The sequence below is a fragment of the Silene latifolia genome, chromosome 7 (assembly GCF_048544455.1).
Source record: "Silene latifolia isolate original U9 population chromosome 7, ASM4854445v1, whole genome shotgun sequence".
NCBI classification, from domain to species: domain Eukaryota; kingdom Viridiplantae; phylum Streptophyta; class Magnoliopsida; order Caryophyllales; family Caryophyllaceae; genus Silene; species Silene latifolia.
Window position 1 is genome coordinate 15582029 of NC_133532.1, and position 14174 is coordinate 15596202.

Genomic DNA, 14174 nt, shown 5'->3' on the forward strand with positions numbered 1-14174 from the left:
CCCTTAGCAATAACAAAGCTAAGCCTATTATTATAATAATTGTTGTTATTATTATTGTTGTTGTAATTATTGTTGTTATTATTATTATTGTTGTTGTTGTTGTTGTTGTTGTTGTTGTTGTTATTATTGTGATTATTGTTATTGTTATTATTGTTATTGTTATTATTGTCGTTATTATTATTGTTGCTTGAGACACAGAAAATTTCTGAATCCACTTGTGCAAGGCAATGGCATCCGCCTCCAACTCCCCCAACGAAGAGAAATAAAAGGGTAGGAAACCATAATTGATCGTTGAACCCGAGTCCGGATACTTGGCGCATTTGCGCCGAGCAACATCAACCACCACACGCCCGGGTGGTGGAAGAACAATTATTAAGTATCTAAACTCGTAACTGCGAAAGTTAGACTCAAAGTCAGTTTTATAAAATATAACGAGGTCAGTTCACTGAATAATCAAGATAAGCTAATCACAAATAAACAACCAAGGCAACAACTGTATAACCAATCTCCAACTCCAATCATATCCAGTGTCCGGCTACACACTTAAGTGTGTAGCTCTGCCAGATTACCCATTGCAACAGGTAATCCTCACTTTCCAGTGGGAGAACGCAGTCTTGCCCACCTAAGCCCCGCTCCTCGCAACGAGCAATAACCCATGTCCATTAATGTGCACATCCCCCCTTTGTGACATGAACCACAAAGGGCGAATCAAGGGCGTAAAGCCATTCCTGAAAATAACTCCACTCGGCCGAGGATGCATCTTGCAAACATAGACAAGCAACAACAATTCCATCAACTAAGAAAGACAATTCCAATAGTAATTCCAATCATGCTAATACAACAATTAACACCGTCTTAAATCAGTTAAACAAGCAACTGAGTAGGGAAATCCTACCTTATCACTGATCCGAATCACGAGTATACATCGGAAGCTAAAAACGTTCCTCTCGAATTATTCGCCTAACAATAAGCAGAACAACCTAATCACAAATATGCCAATCAATCCTTTTTCCCTAAATCCAAACATTAGGCCAAAACCCTAAAGGACAACTCTAAACAAAAGATGTGAAACTAGTGACTTACCGACGAACTGACGCGAAAGAGATGAACGAAAGACTAACAAACGATCAAATGCCTCGAGAGTGATTACGGATGATTAGAGGAGTGTGGAAGGTAATTAGGTTTTGGTAAAAATGAAGGTAAACTGTAAAAACACGATTTATATAACATTTAATCATCCTTAATCAAACTGTGGAAATAAAATCCCGTCAAACCGGTTACTCGGTCGAGTACCAAGAGTACTCGGTCGAGTATTACACTACTCGACCGAGTGTTCCTGGACAATAGTCTGACCAGAAAACACACGACACTCTACTCGGCCGAGTAACAAGACCTAGAAAACCGTGGTGTTACAGGAGGACTCATCAGAGCCCACGGTTCGGCTTGGGACCACAAGGTGCGATGTGGTTACGGTGCTCGAGATGGCGCGAAGTAGTGTCGTGGTTGCGGAGTAACACCACCGTTGGACTCTCTCCTTTAATTGACCATCGTGCGGAGTAGCCTGGTCGGCCGGACGCAGGGTTGTGTCGGGTGCGGAGTAGCGCCAAGTGAGGGGGAGTTTCAGCGAACACACATGTGAAAGGGAGAGATTGTTGAGGCCTCTTCTCATATGTGTGTGAGGGGTATTGTTCTACATCGATTGAATAATAGTGAAGGGACTAGCTTATAAGTAAGCGAGCTACTCCTATCACCAATTAATTTTAAGATGAAACCTCAGTTGCTTGTGGGCCGGTTTCATGCACTAATTTTATAAGCCTGTTGCGGATGACTCAACAATTCTCCAACATTAAACTTCTAAACTCAGTTTCTCTCCATTATGAGAAAGTGAAAATGGTGAAGGGAGAAAGCTATGTGAGAGAGTGAACAGGCCAACAAGTACACTTTTTTGATGAAGCAAAATGTGTAAATTGTAGGTGTCATGTAGGCCTGGTAAACGGGTCAATCGGGTGGGGTTTGGGCCGACTCAGTTTGGATTTAGGTTTGTAAGAATTCGGGCTGGGTCAGGTGGGGTCATTTCAGGTGCAAGTCATTTTCGGGTGGTGTGTTGTCAAATTATTTGAAAGTAATAATCAATATGCGAAAATAAATTTTCGAGTCGGGTTGAACAAGGTCAAGTCAATTTGAGTATCTGTTAAGATTCGAGTCCTCAATTTAGTTATGGGTCGGATAATTCAAATTGGGTACATTACAATGGGCTTGCACCTCTTGGCCCGCCCGTTTACACCCAAAGAAAAAAGTTGCTGGTAAAAACGACGCCGTATAAAGCCACATCAAGTCACGAAGCACAAATTTTCAGACAAAAGCACAAGAACCCCGATATTTGTCCCCCCTCTTACAAGTTACACACTTACACCCCCAAATCATCCTCTCTAAAACCCTAATTTCCGTCTTCCTTCCTTCCTCCAGGAAAATTCCCAAATCGAAAAAACTCAAAAATTAAAAAACAATGGAAGCAGAAGAAGGAAAACTGTTCGTGGGAGGGATTACTTGGGAAACTACCGAAGATACTTTGAGAGATCACTTCTCTAAGTACGGTGACGTCACCAACGCTGTCGTCATGCGTGACAAAACCACCGGCCGTCCTCGTGGCTTTGCTTTTGTTCACTTTTCTAATCCTTCTTCCATTGATTCTCTTCTTCAGGATAAGCATACCATTGATGGTAGAATGGTAATTCATCCACTTTAATTATTTATTTATTTATTTAGGTTATTTTATTTGGATTTGTCGGTTTGTATTATTCCTCTTTGTTGGATTGAATAATTACGAGTCGAGGCGACGATGTGGTGGAAACAGGATTTGAAGTTAGAGGGGCGAATTAAAATAGGTTGGATTGTTAAGAGGAACGAATTAGTGATGTGTTTTCCGGCAACTCTTTAATAATTAATTCGTGCAAATAAGGGTTTGTATTATTGATTGAATGATTAGTTAAACCTTGTTTAATTTCGGAGGATAACCTTATTAATAACCCTCTAAATCTCTACGAGTCGATTCAACGGCTAGATGCGGAGCCAGGATTTTAAGTTAGGGAGAAGTAAACATAGACTGAATATTTTAGGGCCCGCGTCAGTAAAGTAGAGCAATTGAGCTACACTGAAAGTAAATCAAAAGTTTACTAAGCTTGCTAGTCTCTTTCGCACCACCACTGCCTACGACCGTGTCATTAATTTTTTTTTTTTTTTTTTTTCTTATATTTGAACCTGTAGATGGGTGTATGGCAGTATGAGAGTAGGGGCATGATTATTTTATAATGAAGAAACATATATTTGGGAATTTTTGTGAGTGATCTGTTGTTACTTTTGAGGTGTTGAGGGAATTTGATTGCGTGTCTCACTGTCTTGGCACAATGCTGTAAATGTTAGACTGAATTAGGGATTCTGTGTGGAAATGTATATGTTTCAATTATTGACATCATGATGTGTTGTAGTGGAGGAAGCTGGATGCGGATGCTAGCTGAAAGTGTTTAATCTGCTTATGTGAATACACTGTAATACTGTATTGAGGAAACTCTGCAATTGATATCCGTAATAGTATGAGATAGACTCTATTAGTTCCAATTATTTTTTCTTGCAGTGACGAAGGTGTAGGGTGAGTCAACTTGAGTTTTTGTGGTCATTTGAGGGGTTTTTCCTGGGTTGAGTGTGACATAGTCACATAGATCAAATCAAGCAACTCTGGTATCATATTTTAGGATTTTATATTTTCAAACTGTCATTATATTGATACAATAAGGTTTAATTCCTTGAGGTGAGGGAGTCTAGAACACTGTTCACTGTTTAGGGTATATTACTTTGTGTGTCTGTGTGCTTACGGTAATTCTTCACTAGTGAATTGACGGAGTCAAGAGTTGAGATGAAGGGTGGTGAGGTTTGCGCAACAAAACTTGCTTAGTAGGACACTCGATTTGATGTACATTATTTGACGCTGGATTTGGTATAGGCCTATATGGGTAGGTGGTTGTCGTTGCATCTGTTGTTCTTAGATACATCAAATTAATCACTCCTCCTTTGGTGATATGCTTTTTAATCGTCTTTTTTGTTTCTTTATCTTGATGAACTTTATTATAATAAAGTGTATTGTGCTTACATATTTTAGGTGGAAGCTAAAAGGGCTCTTTCTAGGGAAGATCAAAGTGCCTTCAGACAGGACTCATCTCAGGGTGCAAGGGGAACCTCTGGTGGTGGTGGTAATATTAGGACGAAAAAGATTTTTGTTGGAGGATTACCCCCCACTCTAACAGACGAAGAGTTCCGTCAATATTTTGAGAATTTTGGGCAGGTGACTGATGCTGTCATAATGTATGATCAGTCAACTCAACGTCCGCGTGGTTTTGGGTTCATATCTTTCGATACTGAGGATGCAGTTGACAGGGTATTGCAGAAGAATTTTCATGATCTGAATGGAAAGGATGTAGAAGTTAAACGGGCTCTCCCAAAGGATGCAAATTCAGGTAGCGGCAACCGTGGTGGAGGTTATCAGAACTATGGCTCTTCAAGAGGCAATTCAGGGTCATATGATAATCGTATGGATGGAAATAGATACATGCAGCCTCAAAGTGCGAGCTTTTCGTCATACCCAGGCTATAATGCCGCAGGGTATGGCGGGGCCTATGGTGGCCCAACAGGTGGTTATGGCGGTTATGGGGGTTATGGTGGTGGTTATGGAGGTGCTGCAGGTGCTTTTGCAGCTCAAGCTGGAGGTTACGGAGCTGGAGCCGCGAGTGCTATGAAAGCTGCCTGGAGCAACCAAGCTGCTGGTTATGGGTCTTCTGGGTATGGGGCGGGTTACGGCCCCACTGCAGGGTATGGAAGTGGTGCTTCTGCACAAACAGGTCAGACACCTGCCGGGGGTCCTGGGTATGGCAACCAAGCATACGGCGGTGGTTATGGAGCTAGTGGATATGGGTCTGTTGGTGGTCGTGGAGGAAGTGGGCCCACTGGCAATGGTGACGGTGGAGATCAGTCAGCAGCTGGAAGTGGCTACATGGGAAGTGGTTATGGCGAAAATAACAGAAATGCAGGTTATGGTGGTTATGACGCTCAATCATGGCAGGGACAACAATAATAACCCGAAGGGTGTCAAATTCGGGTTTATGTTTGCAGAGGATATTTAGAGATATTTAAGGACCCCGCCTTTTTTCTCGCTTGCTTCCCAGTACTTTCATTCTTCTCTCTTTTTTTTTTTCTTTCTTTTTCAATTGGTGTGCTTTTCTTCCAAGTAGCAGTATACAGTATTTCTTCAGATAGTACTCGGCTTATAGTAGCTTCGAGTTGTGCCATTTACTTAGTAACTGCTTTGGGTATTTGTTATGTGATGGGGATAATTTACTTTCGGTTTTTGTAGCGTGATGTTATTTCTGGTTTCTGCTTGCCTTGTTATACTCCCTATGTTTCTTTAGTATCTTTCAGTTTTTTTTTTGCTTTGATATCTGTCACGTAAGTGGACTTACTCTTTCTCCTCGCTCTTTAGCCGTGTTTATTCTTTTTATTAAATATTGTGACCGCGGTTGGTACTTGGTAGTGGAAGTAATAAATGGAGGGAGATATGAAATTTCAGGGTTGATCGGACTGATTTTATCTGCCTTCCGTCCCACATATATTAGTGGACCTTTGGCATGTTATTCTTGGCTGTGATCGAGGCAGATGAGTAGATGTGCTCTGTTTATAGGTGTAAAGTAGTGGTTGCCTTAGATTGTGAGTATGTAATCAGTAGCGGGTAGCTGTAGCCATAGTACTCGGTAGTAACTAGTAATTAGCCCTTTTCATGAAGCCATAATTATTCTTCCGCCATGAATTTCCTGATGATGTACAGGAATGAAGGGAAATGAAGGCATATATGTTGGCACCTGGGATTGAATGGTAGTCCAAACGGGATTATTTGATCAGGCGCCTTTCGGGGGGCCAGTGGAATGAATGGTAGTCAAAATGGTATTGGAGTTTTCGACCTCTGATCCTATGGTATGTGTACATTTGCCCACATGAAGATTAGATGTACCGTCTAGTTTCTTTTCTCCCAGCTCTGTTTTTGTAGCGTTCAGATAGGGATACAATTATTAGTGAGGTTTAAATGTTTTTTAAGCAAACTGTTTTGGGACTGTGAGCGATCTCTAGAATCGTCCTTTGACCTGTCATACGCTCGCAGTTGGCAGTTTAGAAGGGGATGAATGGTAGGATTATATAGAATTTTTAATAGGTTATTTTTTGTGTAACCCTTGCTGTTGCTGTGCATGCTCTCTCAGCAGATTCATTAATCCCCGGCAATGCAGATGCTAAGCGATGCTGTACCAAGAACTATTTTTGTTCTTGGGGATGTTTGCCTGAAAGGGTGGCAACTCGGTTGACCTCTTTTTTTCATAGTGCTCTGTATGCTCCTCTTAAGCGCGCTGGCCGCTGAGGATGGGTCTGCGTGAAACATGAGTTACGAATGTGCGACTCTAAATATGCTTCATGGGCTTCAAACATCTGGTTTTTCCTTTTAACATAGTCACAAATCTTAAGAATAGTCCTTCTATTGAGGGTTTTTCGTGTTTTAAGGCTAAAAAAATACAATTAGTTTCCTTTTGTTGTTGTTAAGGAGTACCTACGGTTTAGGCCATTTTATGAAGAGCTGCTACCTTATTTTTATTTTATAGTAAAACACTTCCTTAAATGTACTCCGCAAGAAAGCAAAAATTGTGTTAAGTCTTAACCTTTGGGTTTAATTTTGGCAAACTATACTAATGATCAACGTCTCTATAAAAGGATCATAAAATTGGGATGATACTAAAGATGGATGACAAAAATCAGGGTTGGGACGATGGGAGCAACTTTTAGATAGGTTCGAGAAAAATTAAAATTATAGGTATAAATTAGCAAAATGGTGCAAGTTTTCGGCAAAAAAATAGAATAAATTACACGAAATAGAACAGTATATATAGATTATACATCAGAGTTAGTAAATCTGATTTTGTACTTTCTGAAATTTATGATTAATTTTTCGAGTTTTATTTAAAAAAATAAAAGTTTTTAGTATAAAATTTTTGAGCTCATTCATTCAAACATTAAGTGAAAAAAATACAACATTGCTCAAAAATTATACTTATAAATTCAATTAATTTTGAGTTTTGCTATCAAAAAATTATTATAAAACTTATAAATTTTAAATGCTAAAAAAAAAAATACATATAAACTCAAAAACTAGAAGGTGTTATGAAATATTATTATATGGATGTCCATATCTTAGAATATTTCTAGAATATATTATCTTATGGAAACTCTTCTCATTGTATGTGTATATATACCCCTCATAATGGAATAAGAATATAGTTTTGTCTCCCTTACTTTCGCTCTGACTCCTCTCTACAATTCTCTCTAATTCTCTCTTTCCTTTATTTCACAACAGAAGGATATGAGGTATTATATCCGATGTGTATTGTGTAATCCCTTTTCTCCGAAATAAAATGCAGTGCTAGTGAAACTGATGTTTTTTTTAAGATGACATTTTTCGAGCCAGAAACAAAGTCGGTGAGTTGCTCATTTACTAAATACTGTAACTTGGGCGAAAATAAAGGAAGTTACTTTGGAGCGTACCCCTCATAAAAAAAACATCACCTGTTTTGATTATCACCTTTGATTAAAGTTCATTAAAAAAAAATGGTAAACAGGTTAATGGAACGGAGGGAGGAGTTCCATACTCGCGATTGAATTTATAATCATGGGTATTTGTTGTAATCAAGTTTATCAAGTTTGGGTAACTTATAGTATTGGTTGGAATTGGTTAAACATTTCAACTATTATTATAGTCGAGAAACAGGTGTCTTTTATGAAATTGAAAAGTAGGAGGCAAAATAAATCCTACAATACTTCACCACCACGGACTAATGAATAAAAAAAGTATAACGGGGCTAAATAAATCCTACGTCGAGAAAACATGGATAGGTTTAACCGTTAATAAGCCCCTGCTTGACACTTGATTATTGCCGAGCTCAGTAACATGAGCTTGTAACCCGAGTGGGGGCTCCGAGGTGACGGAACATGGACTCCGCTGCTTGGGTCGGGTCTTTGGGTCAGCTGTATGCTGGCTCGCCCTCTCCAAGTTGGGAGTCGGTGCCCTCGGCACGGCCGAAGGGCCGAGTCGACGGGGCCCTAGAGTGGAGGGGACCGCGCGAGGCTGGTTTCACAGAGCAACGAGCACCTCCCGCTCTCGTCAGTGGAAGGATAACGAGCCGGTGCTGCCCGGGCCCATTAGTACCTGTTCAGCTGAGATCTCCAATGAACCACCACCTTTTTCTTTTTTTTTTTCAAACCCCCGACCCCCTGAGAGGCCCGACGACGCTCTTTGACGGTCCCTCACGACGGGGAAAAAACAAACTAAAAGAGAAGCTACTAACCGAACAAGCTAAGCGAAGCCACCCCTTGATGGATGTTTACGAGAACCACCGCCTTTTTCGCTGCTAAGTAAAAAAGAGCTCGTTATTCATAATACCGAGCCGACGGCAGTCTCGCACATTTGAAAAATAAATCCGAAAAAAAAAGGAAATACAGAAAATCGGGTAAACGAGCCCGTTCCGTATTGCGCACTTTTGAAAACGAACGATTTGAATCTAAAAGGAATAGCTACAACCCGGGAAAGGGTAGCCATTTTGTAGGGAGGAGTTAATATGGGTGAAAGACCGTCAATTCTACTCTTCAAAAAATTATGGCCAGGCGTGCGAAGATGTTTATTTATTTATTTACACAATAATTTTCGTAAGTTGGTCTCGAAAAGCCCGAATTTTTCTATGGGTTTCGTCGTCGCAACGTGTTGCCTATTCCGTATAGTAAGCCTATTACTTGTTAGCTCTTCATGGTTTTTGAGCTACGTCCCCTGGCGGTGGTAGTAGAATAATGCGGCTAATGTTAATAGTCTACATTATTATACCAATAAAAAATATTGATCTCACAAACCATATCCAACGTCGAGCAAGATCGCCGGTTCCGTATACAATAAACTCCCTGCCTTGTCATATATAATAACAAAGAGAAATGTCCCACATCGGCCGTGAAACAAGAGGGAGCTGAATCGTCAGATATAAAAAGCCATAAGTGCATAGGAATAAGGCATACCTTTCTCGGCCTTTTGGCTAAGATCAAGTGTAGTATCTGTTCTTATCAGTTTAATATCTGATATGTGGGCCTATGGCTCACACGATATTAAATTAATTTTTAAGGGGAAAGTCCACCACGGTAGCTTGCTATTGGGGCTTTCGAGCGTCTCCGTGCGTTGCACTACAAAGACGCCAGGCGTACCCCTCCATATCTAGTCCACTTTGGTTTCGCGTTTTTCACCACCCCTCCATGTCTCGTTCAGTTTGGTCTCACTTTTTTCACCTCGGCTAGAATAGAATAATATATCCAAATGTATATGTGACTTTCTTTATTTTCTTCCTTGGTCGGTCGACCGCGTGCAAAATTAATCAAATATGTATATTACGAGATTTTTCCATACGTAGGTACCGTGAAATGTTGAAGGTTCCCATGATATTCGGGTATTTTCCATGACGTATCCCCCGCGGGGAAGAAAGGTTTACGTAACGGGCATGTAGATTACTTAAGAAATAAAAAAAGTATAACGGGGCTAAATAAATCCCACATTGAGAAAACATGGATAGGTTTAACCGTTAATAAGCCCCTGCTTGACACTTGATTATTGCCGAGCTCAGTAACATGAGCTTGTAACCCGAGTGGGGGCTCCGAGGTGACGGAACATGGACTCCGCTGCTTGGGTCGGGTCTTTGGGTCAGCTGTATGCTGGCTCGCCTCTCCAAGTTGGGAGTCGGTGCCCTCGGCACGGCCGAAGGGCCGAGTCGACGGGGCCCTAGAGTGGAGGGGACCGCGTGAGGCTGGTTTCACAGAGCAACGAGCACCTCCCGCTCTCGTCAGTGGAAGGATAACGAGCCAGTGCTGCCCGGGCCCAATAGTACCTGTTCAGCTGAGATCTCCAATGAACCACCACCTTTTTCTTTTTCAAACCCCCGACCCCCTGAGAGGCCCGACGACGCTCTTTGACGGTCCCTCACGACGGGGGAAAAAACAAACTAAAAGAGAAGCTACTAACCACCGCCTTTTTCGCTGCTAAGTAAAAAAGAGCTCGTTATTCATAATACCGAGCCGACGGCAGTCTCGCACATTTGAAAAATAAATCCGAAAAAAAAAAAGGAAATACAGAAAATCGGGTAAACGAGCCCGTTCCGTATATCGCACTTTTGAAAACGAACGATTTGAATCTAAAAGGAATAGCTACAACCCGGGAAAGGGTAGCCATTTTGTAGGGAGGAGTTAATATGGGTGAAAGACCGTCAATTCTACTCTTCAAAAAATTATGGCCAGGCGTGCGAAGATGTTTATTTATTTATTTACACAATAATTTTCGTAAGTTGGTCTCGAAAAGCCCGAATTTTTCTATGGGTCTCGCCGTCGCAACGTCTTTGCCTATTCCGTATAGTAAGCCTATTACTTGTTAGCTCTTCATGGTTTTTGAGCTACGTCCCCTGGCGGTGGTAGTAGAATAATGCGGCTAATGTTAATAGTCTACATTATTATACCAATAGAAAATATTGATCTCACAAACCATATCCAACGTCGAGCAAGATCGCCGGTTCCGTATACAAGAAACTCCCTGCCTTGTCATATATAATAACAAAGAGAAATGTCCCACATCGGCCGTGAAACAAGAGGGAGTGAATCGTCGGATATAAAAAGCCATAAGTGCATAGGAATAAGGCATACCTTTCTCGGCCTTTTGGCTAAGATCAAGTGTAGTATCTGTTCTTATCGGTTTAATATCGATATGTGGGCCAATGGCTCACACGATATTAAATTAATTTTTAAGGGGAAAGTCCACCACAGTAGCTTGCTATTGGGGCTTTCGAGCGTCTCCCTGCGTTGCACTACAAAGACGGGCCGGGCGTACCCCTCCATATCTAGTCCACTTTGGTTTCGCGTTTTTCACCACCCCTCCATGTCTCGTTCAGTTTGGTCTCACTTTTTTCACCTCGGCTAGAATAGAATAATATATCCAAATGTATATGTGACTTTCCTTATTTTCTTCCTTGTTCGGTCGACCGCGTGCAAAATTAATCAAATATGTATATTACGAGATTTTTCCATACGTAGGTACCGTGAAATGTTGAAGGTTCCCATGATATTCGGGTATTTTCCATGACGTATCCCCCGCGGGGAAGAAAGGTTTACGTAACGGGCATGCAGATTACTTAAGGAATAAAAAAAGTATAACGGGGCTAAATAAATCCCACATCGAGAAAACATGGATAGGTTTAACCGTTAATAAGCCCCTGCTTGACACTTGATTATTGCCGAGCTCAGTAACATGAGCTTGTAACCCGAGTGGGGGCTCCGAGGTGACGGAACATGGACTCCGCTGCTTGGGTCGGGTCTTTGGGTCACCAGATCTTTGGCTCGCCCTCTCCAAGTTGGGAGTCGGTGCCCTCGGCACGGCCGAAGGGCCGAGTCGACGGGGCCCTAGAGGGGAGGGGACCGCGTGAGGCTGGTTTCACAGAGCAACGAGCACCTCCCGCTCTCGTCAGTGGAAGGATAACGAGCCGGTGCTGCCCGGGCCCATTAGTACCTGTTCAGCTGAGATCTCCAATGAACCACCACCTTTTTCTTTTCTTTTTCAAACCCCCGACCCCCTGAGAGGCCCGACGACGCTCTTTGACGGTCCCTCACGACGGGGGAAAAAACAAACTAAAAGAGAAGCTACTAACCGAACAAGCTAAGCGAAGCCACCCCGCAGTGGATGTTTACGAGAACCACCGCCTTTTTCGCTGCTAAGTAAAAAAGAGCTCGTTATTCATAATACCGAGCCGACGGCAGTCTCGCACATTTGAAAAATAAACAAAAAAAAAAAAAAAAGGAAATACGAGTAAAATCGGGTAAACGAGCCTGTTCGTATAGCGCACTTTTGAAAACGAACGATTTGAATCTAAAAGGAATAGCTACAACCCGGGAAAGGGTAGCCATTTTGTAGGGAGGAGTTAATATGGGTGAAAGACCGTCAATTCTACTCTTCAAAAAATTATGGCCAGGCGTGCGAAGATGTTTATTTATTTATTTACACAATAATTTTCGTAAGTTGGTCTCGAAAAGCCCGAATTTTTCTATGGGTTTCGCCGCCGCAACGTCTTTTGCCTATTCCGTATAGTAAGCCTATTACTTGTTAGCTCTTCATGGTTTTTGAGCTACGTCCCTCAAGCGGTGGTAGTAGAATAATGCGGCTAATGTTAATAGTCTACATTATTATACCAATAGAAAATATTGATCTCACAAACCATATCCAACGTCGAGCAAGATCGCCGGTTCCGTATACAAGAAACTCCCTGCCTTGTCATATATAATAACAAAGAGAAATGTCCCACATCGGCCGTGAAACAAGAGGGAGCTGAATCGTCAGATATAAAAAGCCATAAGTGCATAAGAATAAGGCATACCTTTCTCGGCCTTTTGGCTAAGATCAAGTGTAGTATCTGTTCTTATCAGTTTAATATCTGATATGTGGGCCAATGGCTCACACGATATTAAATTAATTTTTAAGGGGAAAGTCCACCACGGTAGCTTGCTATTGGGGCTTTCGAGCGTCTCCGTGCGTTGCACTACAAAGACGGGCCGGGCGTACCCCTCCATATCTAGTCCACTTTGGTTTCGCGTTTTTCACCACCCCTCCATGTCTCGTTCAGTTTGGTCTCACTTTTTTCACCTCGGCTAGAATAGAATAATATATCCAAATGTATATGTGACTTTCCTTATTTTCTTCCTTGGTCGGTCGACCGCGTGCAAAATTAATCAAATATGTATATTACGAGTATTTTCCATACGTAGGTACCGTGAAATGTTGAAGGTTCCCATGATATTCGGGTATTTTCCATGACGTATCCCCCGCGGGGAAGAAAGGTTTACGTAACGGGCATGCAGATTACTTAAGGAATAAAAAAAGTATAACGGGGCTAAATAAATCCCACATCGAGAAAACATGGATAGGTTTAACCGTTAATAAGCCCCTGCTTGACACTTGATTATTGCCGAGCTCGATGAACATGAGCTTGTAACCCGAGTGGGGGCTCCGAGGTGACGGAACATGGACTCATTTGCTTGGGTCGGGTCTTTGGGTCACGGTTGTATCTTTGGCTCGCCTCTCCAAGTTGGGAGTCGGTGCCCTCGGCACGGCCGAAGGGCCGAGTCGACGGGGCCCTAGAGTGGAGGGGACCGCGTGAGGTGGTTTCACGAGCAACGAGCACCTCCCGCTCTCGTCGGTGGAAGGATAACGAGCCGGTCTTTGCCGGGCCCATTAGTACTGTTCGGTGAGATCTCAATGAACCACCACCTTTTTCTTTTCTTTTTCAAACCCCGGCCCTCGAGAGGCCCGACGACGCTCTTTGACGGTCCCTCACGACGGGGAAAAAACAAACTAAAAGAGAAGCTACTAACCGAACAAGCTAAGCGAAGCCACCCCATGATGGATGTTTACGAGAACCACCGCCTTTTTTTTGCTAAGTAAAAAAGAGCTCGTTATTCATAATACAGAGCCGACGGCGATCTCGCACATTTGAAAAATAAATCCAAAAAAAAAAAAAAAAAAAATAGAAAATCGGGTAAACGAGCCGTTCCGTATAGCGCACTTTTGAAAACGAACGATTTGAATCTAAAAGGAATAGCTACAACCCGGGAAAGGGTAGCCATTTTGTAGGGAGGAGTTAATATGGGTGAAAGACCGTCAATTCTACTCTTCAAAAAATTATGGCCAGGCGTGCGAAGATGTTTATTTATTTATTTACACAATAATTTTCGTAAGTTGGTCTCGAAAAGCCCGAATTTTTCTATGGGTTTCGCCGTCGCAACGTCTTTGCCTATTCCATATAGTAAGCCTATTACTTGTTAGCTCTTCATGGTTTTTGAGCTACGTCCCCTGGCGGTGGTAGTAGAATAATGCGGCTAATGTTAATAGTCTACATTATTATACCAATAGAAAATATTGATCTCACAAACCATATCCAACGTCGAGCAAGATCACGGTTCCGTATACAAGAAACTCCCCGCCTTGTCATATATAATAACAAAGAGAAATGTCCCACATCGGCCGTGAA

The 14174-nt window shown here is 42.0% G+C and overlaps 1 protein-coding gene and 3 non-coding genes across 4 annotated transcripts; all 4 read left to right on the top strand.

The window, feature by feature from the left end:
• Positions 1-2354: 2354 nt before the first annotated feature.
• On the top strand, positions 2355-5420 carry LOC141591838 (heterogeneous nuclear ribonucleoprotein 1-like). Its single transcript, XM_074412321.1, has 2 exons — positions 2355-2728; positions 4154-5420. The coding sequence occupies exons 1-2, from the start codon at positions 2507-2509 to the stop codon at positions 5120-5122; spliced, it is 1191 nt and encodes a 396-aa protein (XP_074268422.1). The 5' UTR covers positions 2355-2506; the 3' UTR covers positions 5123-5420.
• Positions 5421-9137: 3717 nt separating this feature from the next.
• LOC141593752 (U2 spliceosomal RNA) lies at positions 9138-9329 on the top strand. Its single transcript, XR_012521819.1, has one exon. It is a non-coding gene; the product is annotated as a U2 spliceosomal RNA (small nuclear RNA).
• A 1470-nt stretch (positions 9330-10799) lies between these two features.
• Positions 10800-10992, top strand: LOC141593812 (U2 spliceosomal RNA). Its single transcript, XR_012521873.1, has one exon. It is a non-coding gene; the product is annotated as a U2 spliceosomal RNA (small nuclear RNA).
• Positions 10993-12520: 1528 nt separating this feature from the next.
• On the top strand, positions 12521-12714 carry LOC141593764 (U2 spliceosomal RNA). Its single transcript, XR_012521830.1, has one exon. It is a non-coding gene; the product is annotated as a U2 spliceosomal RNA (small nuclear RNA).
• The last annotated feature ends 1460 nt before the right edge of the window (positions 12715-14174 follow it).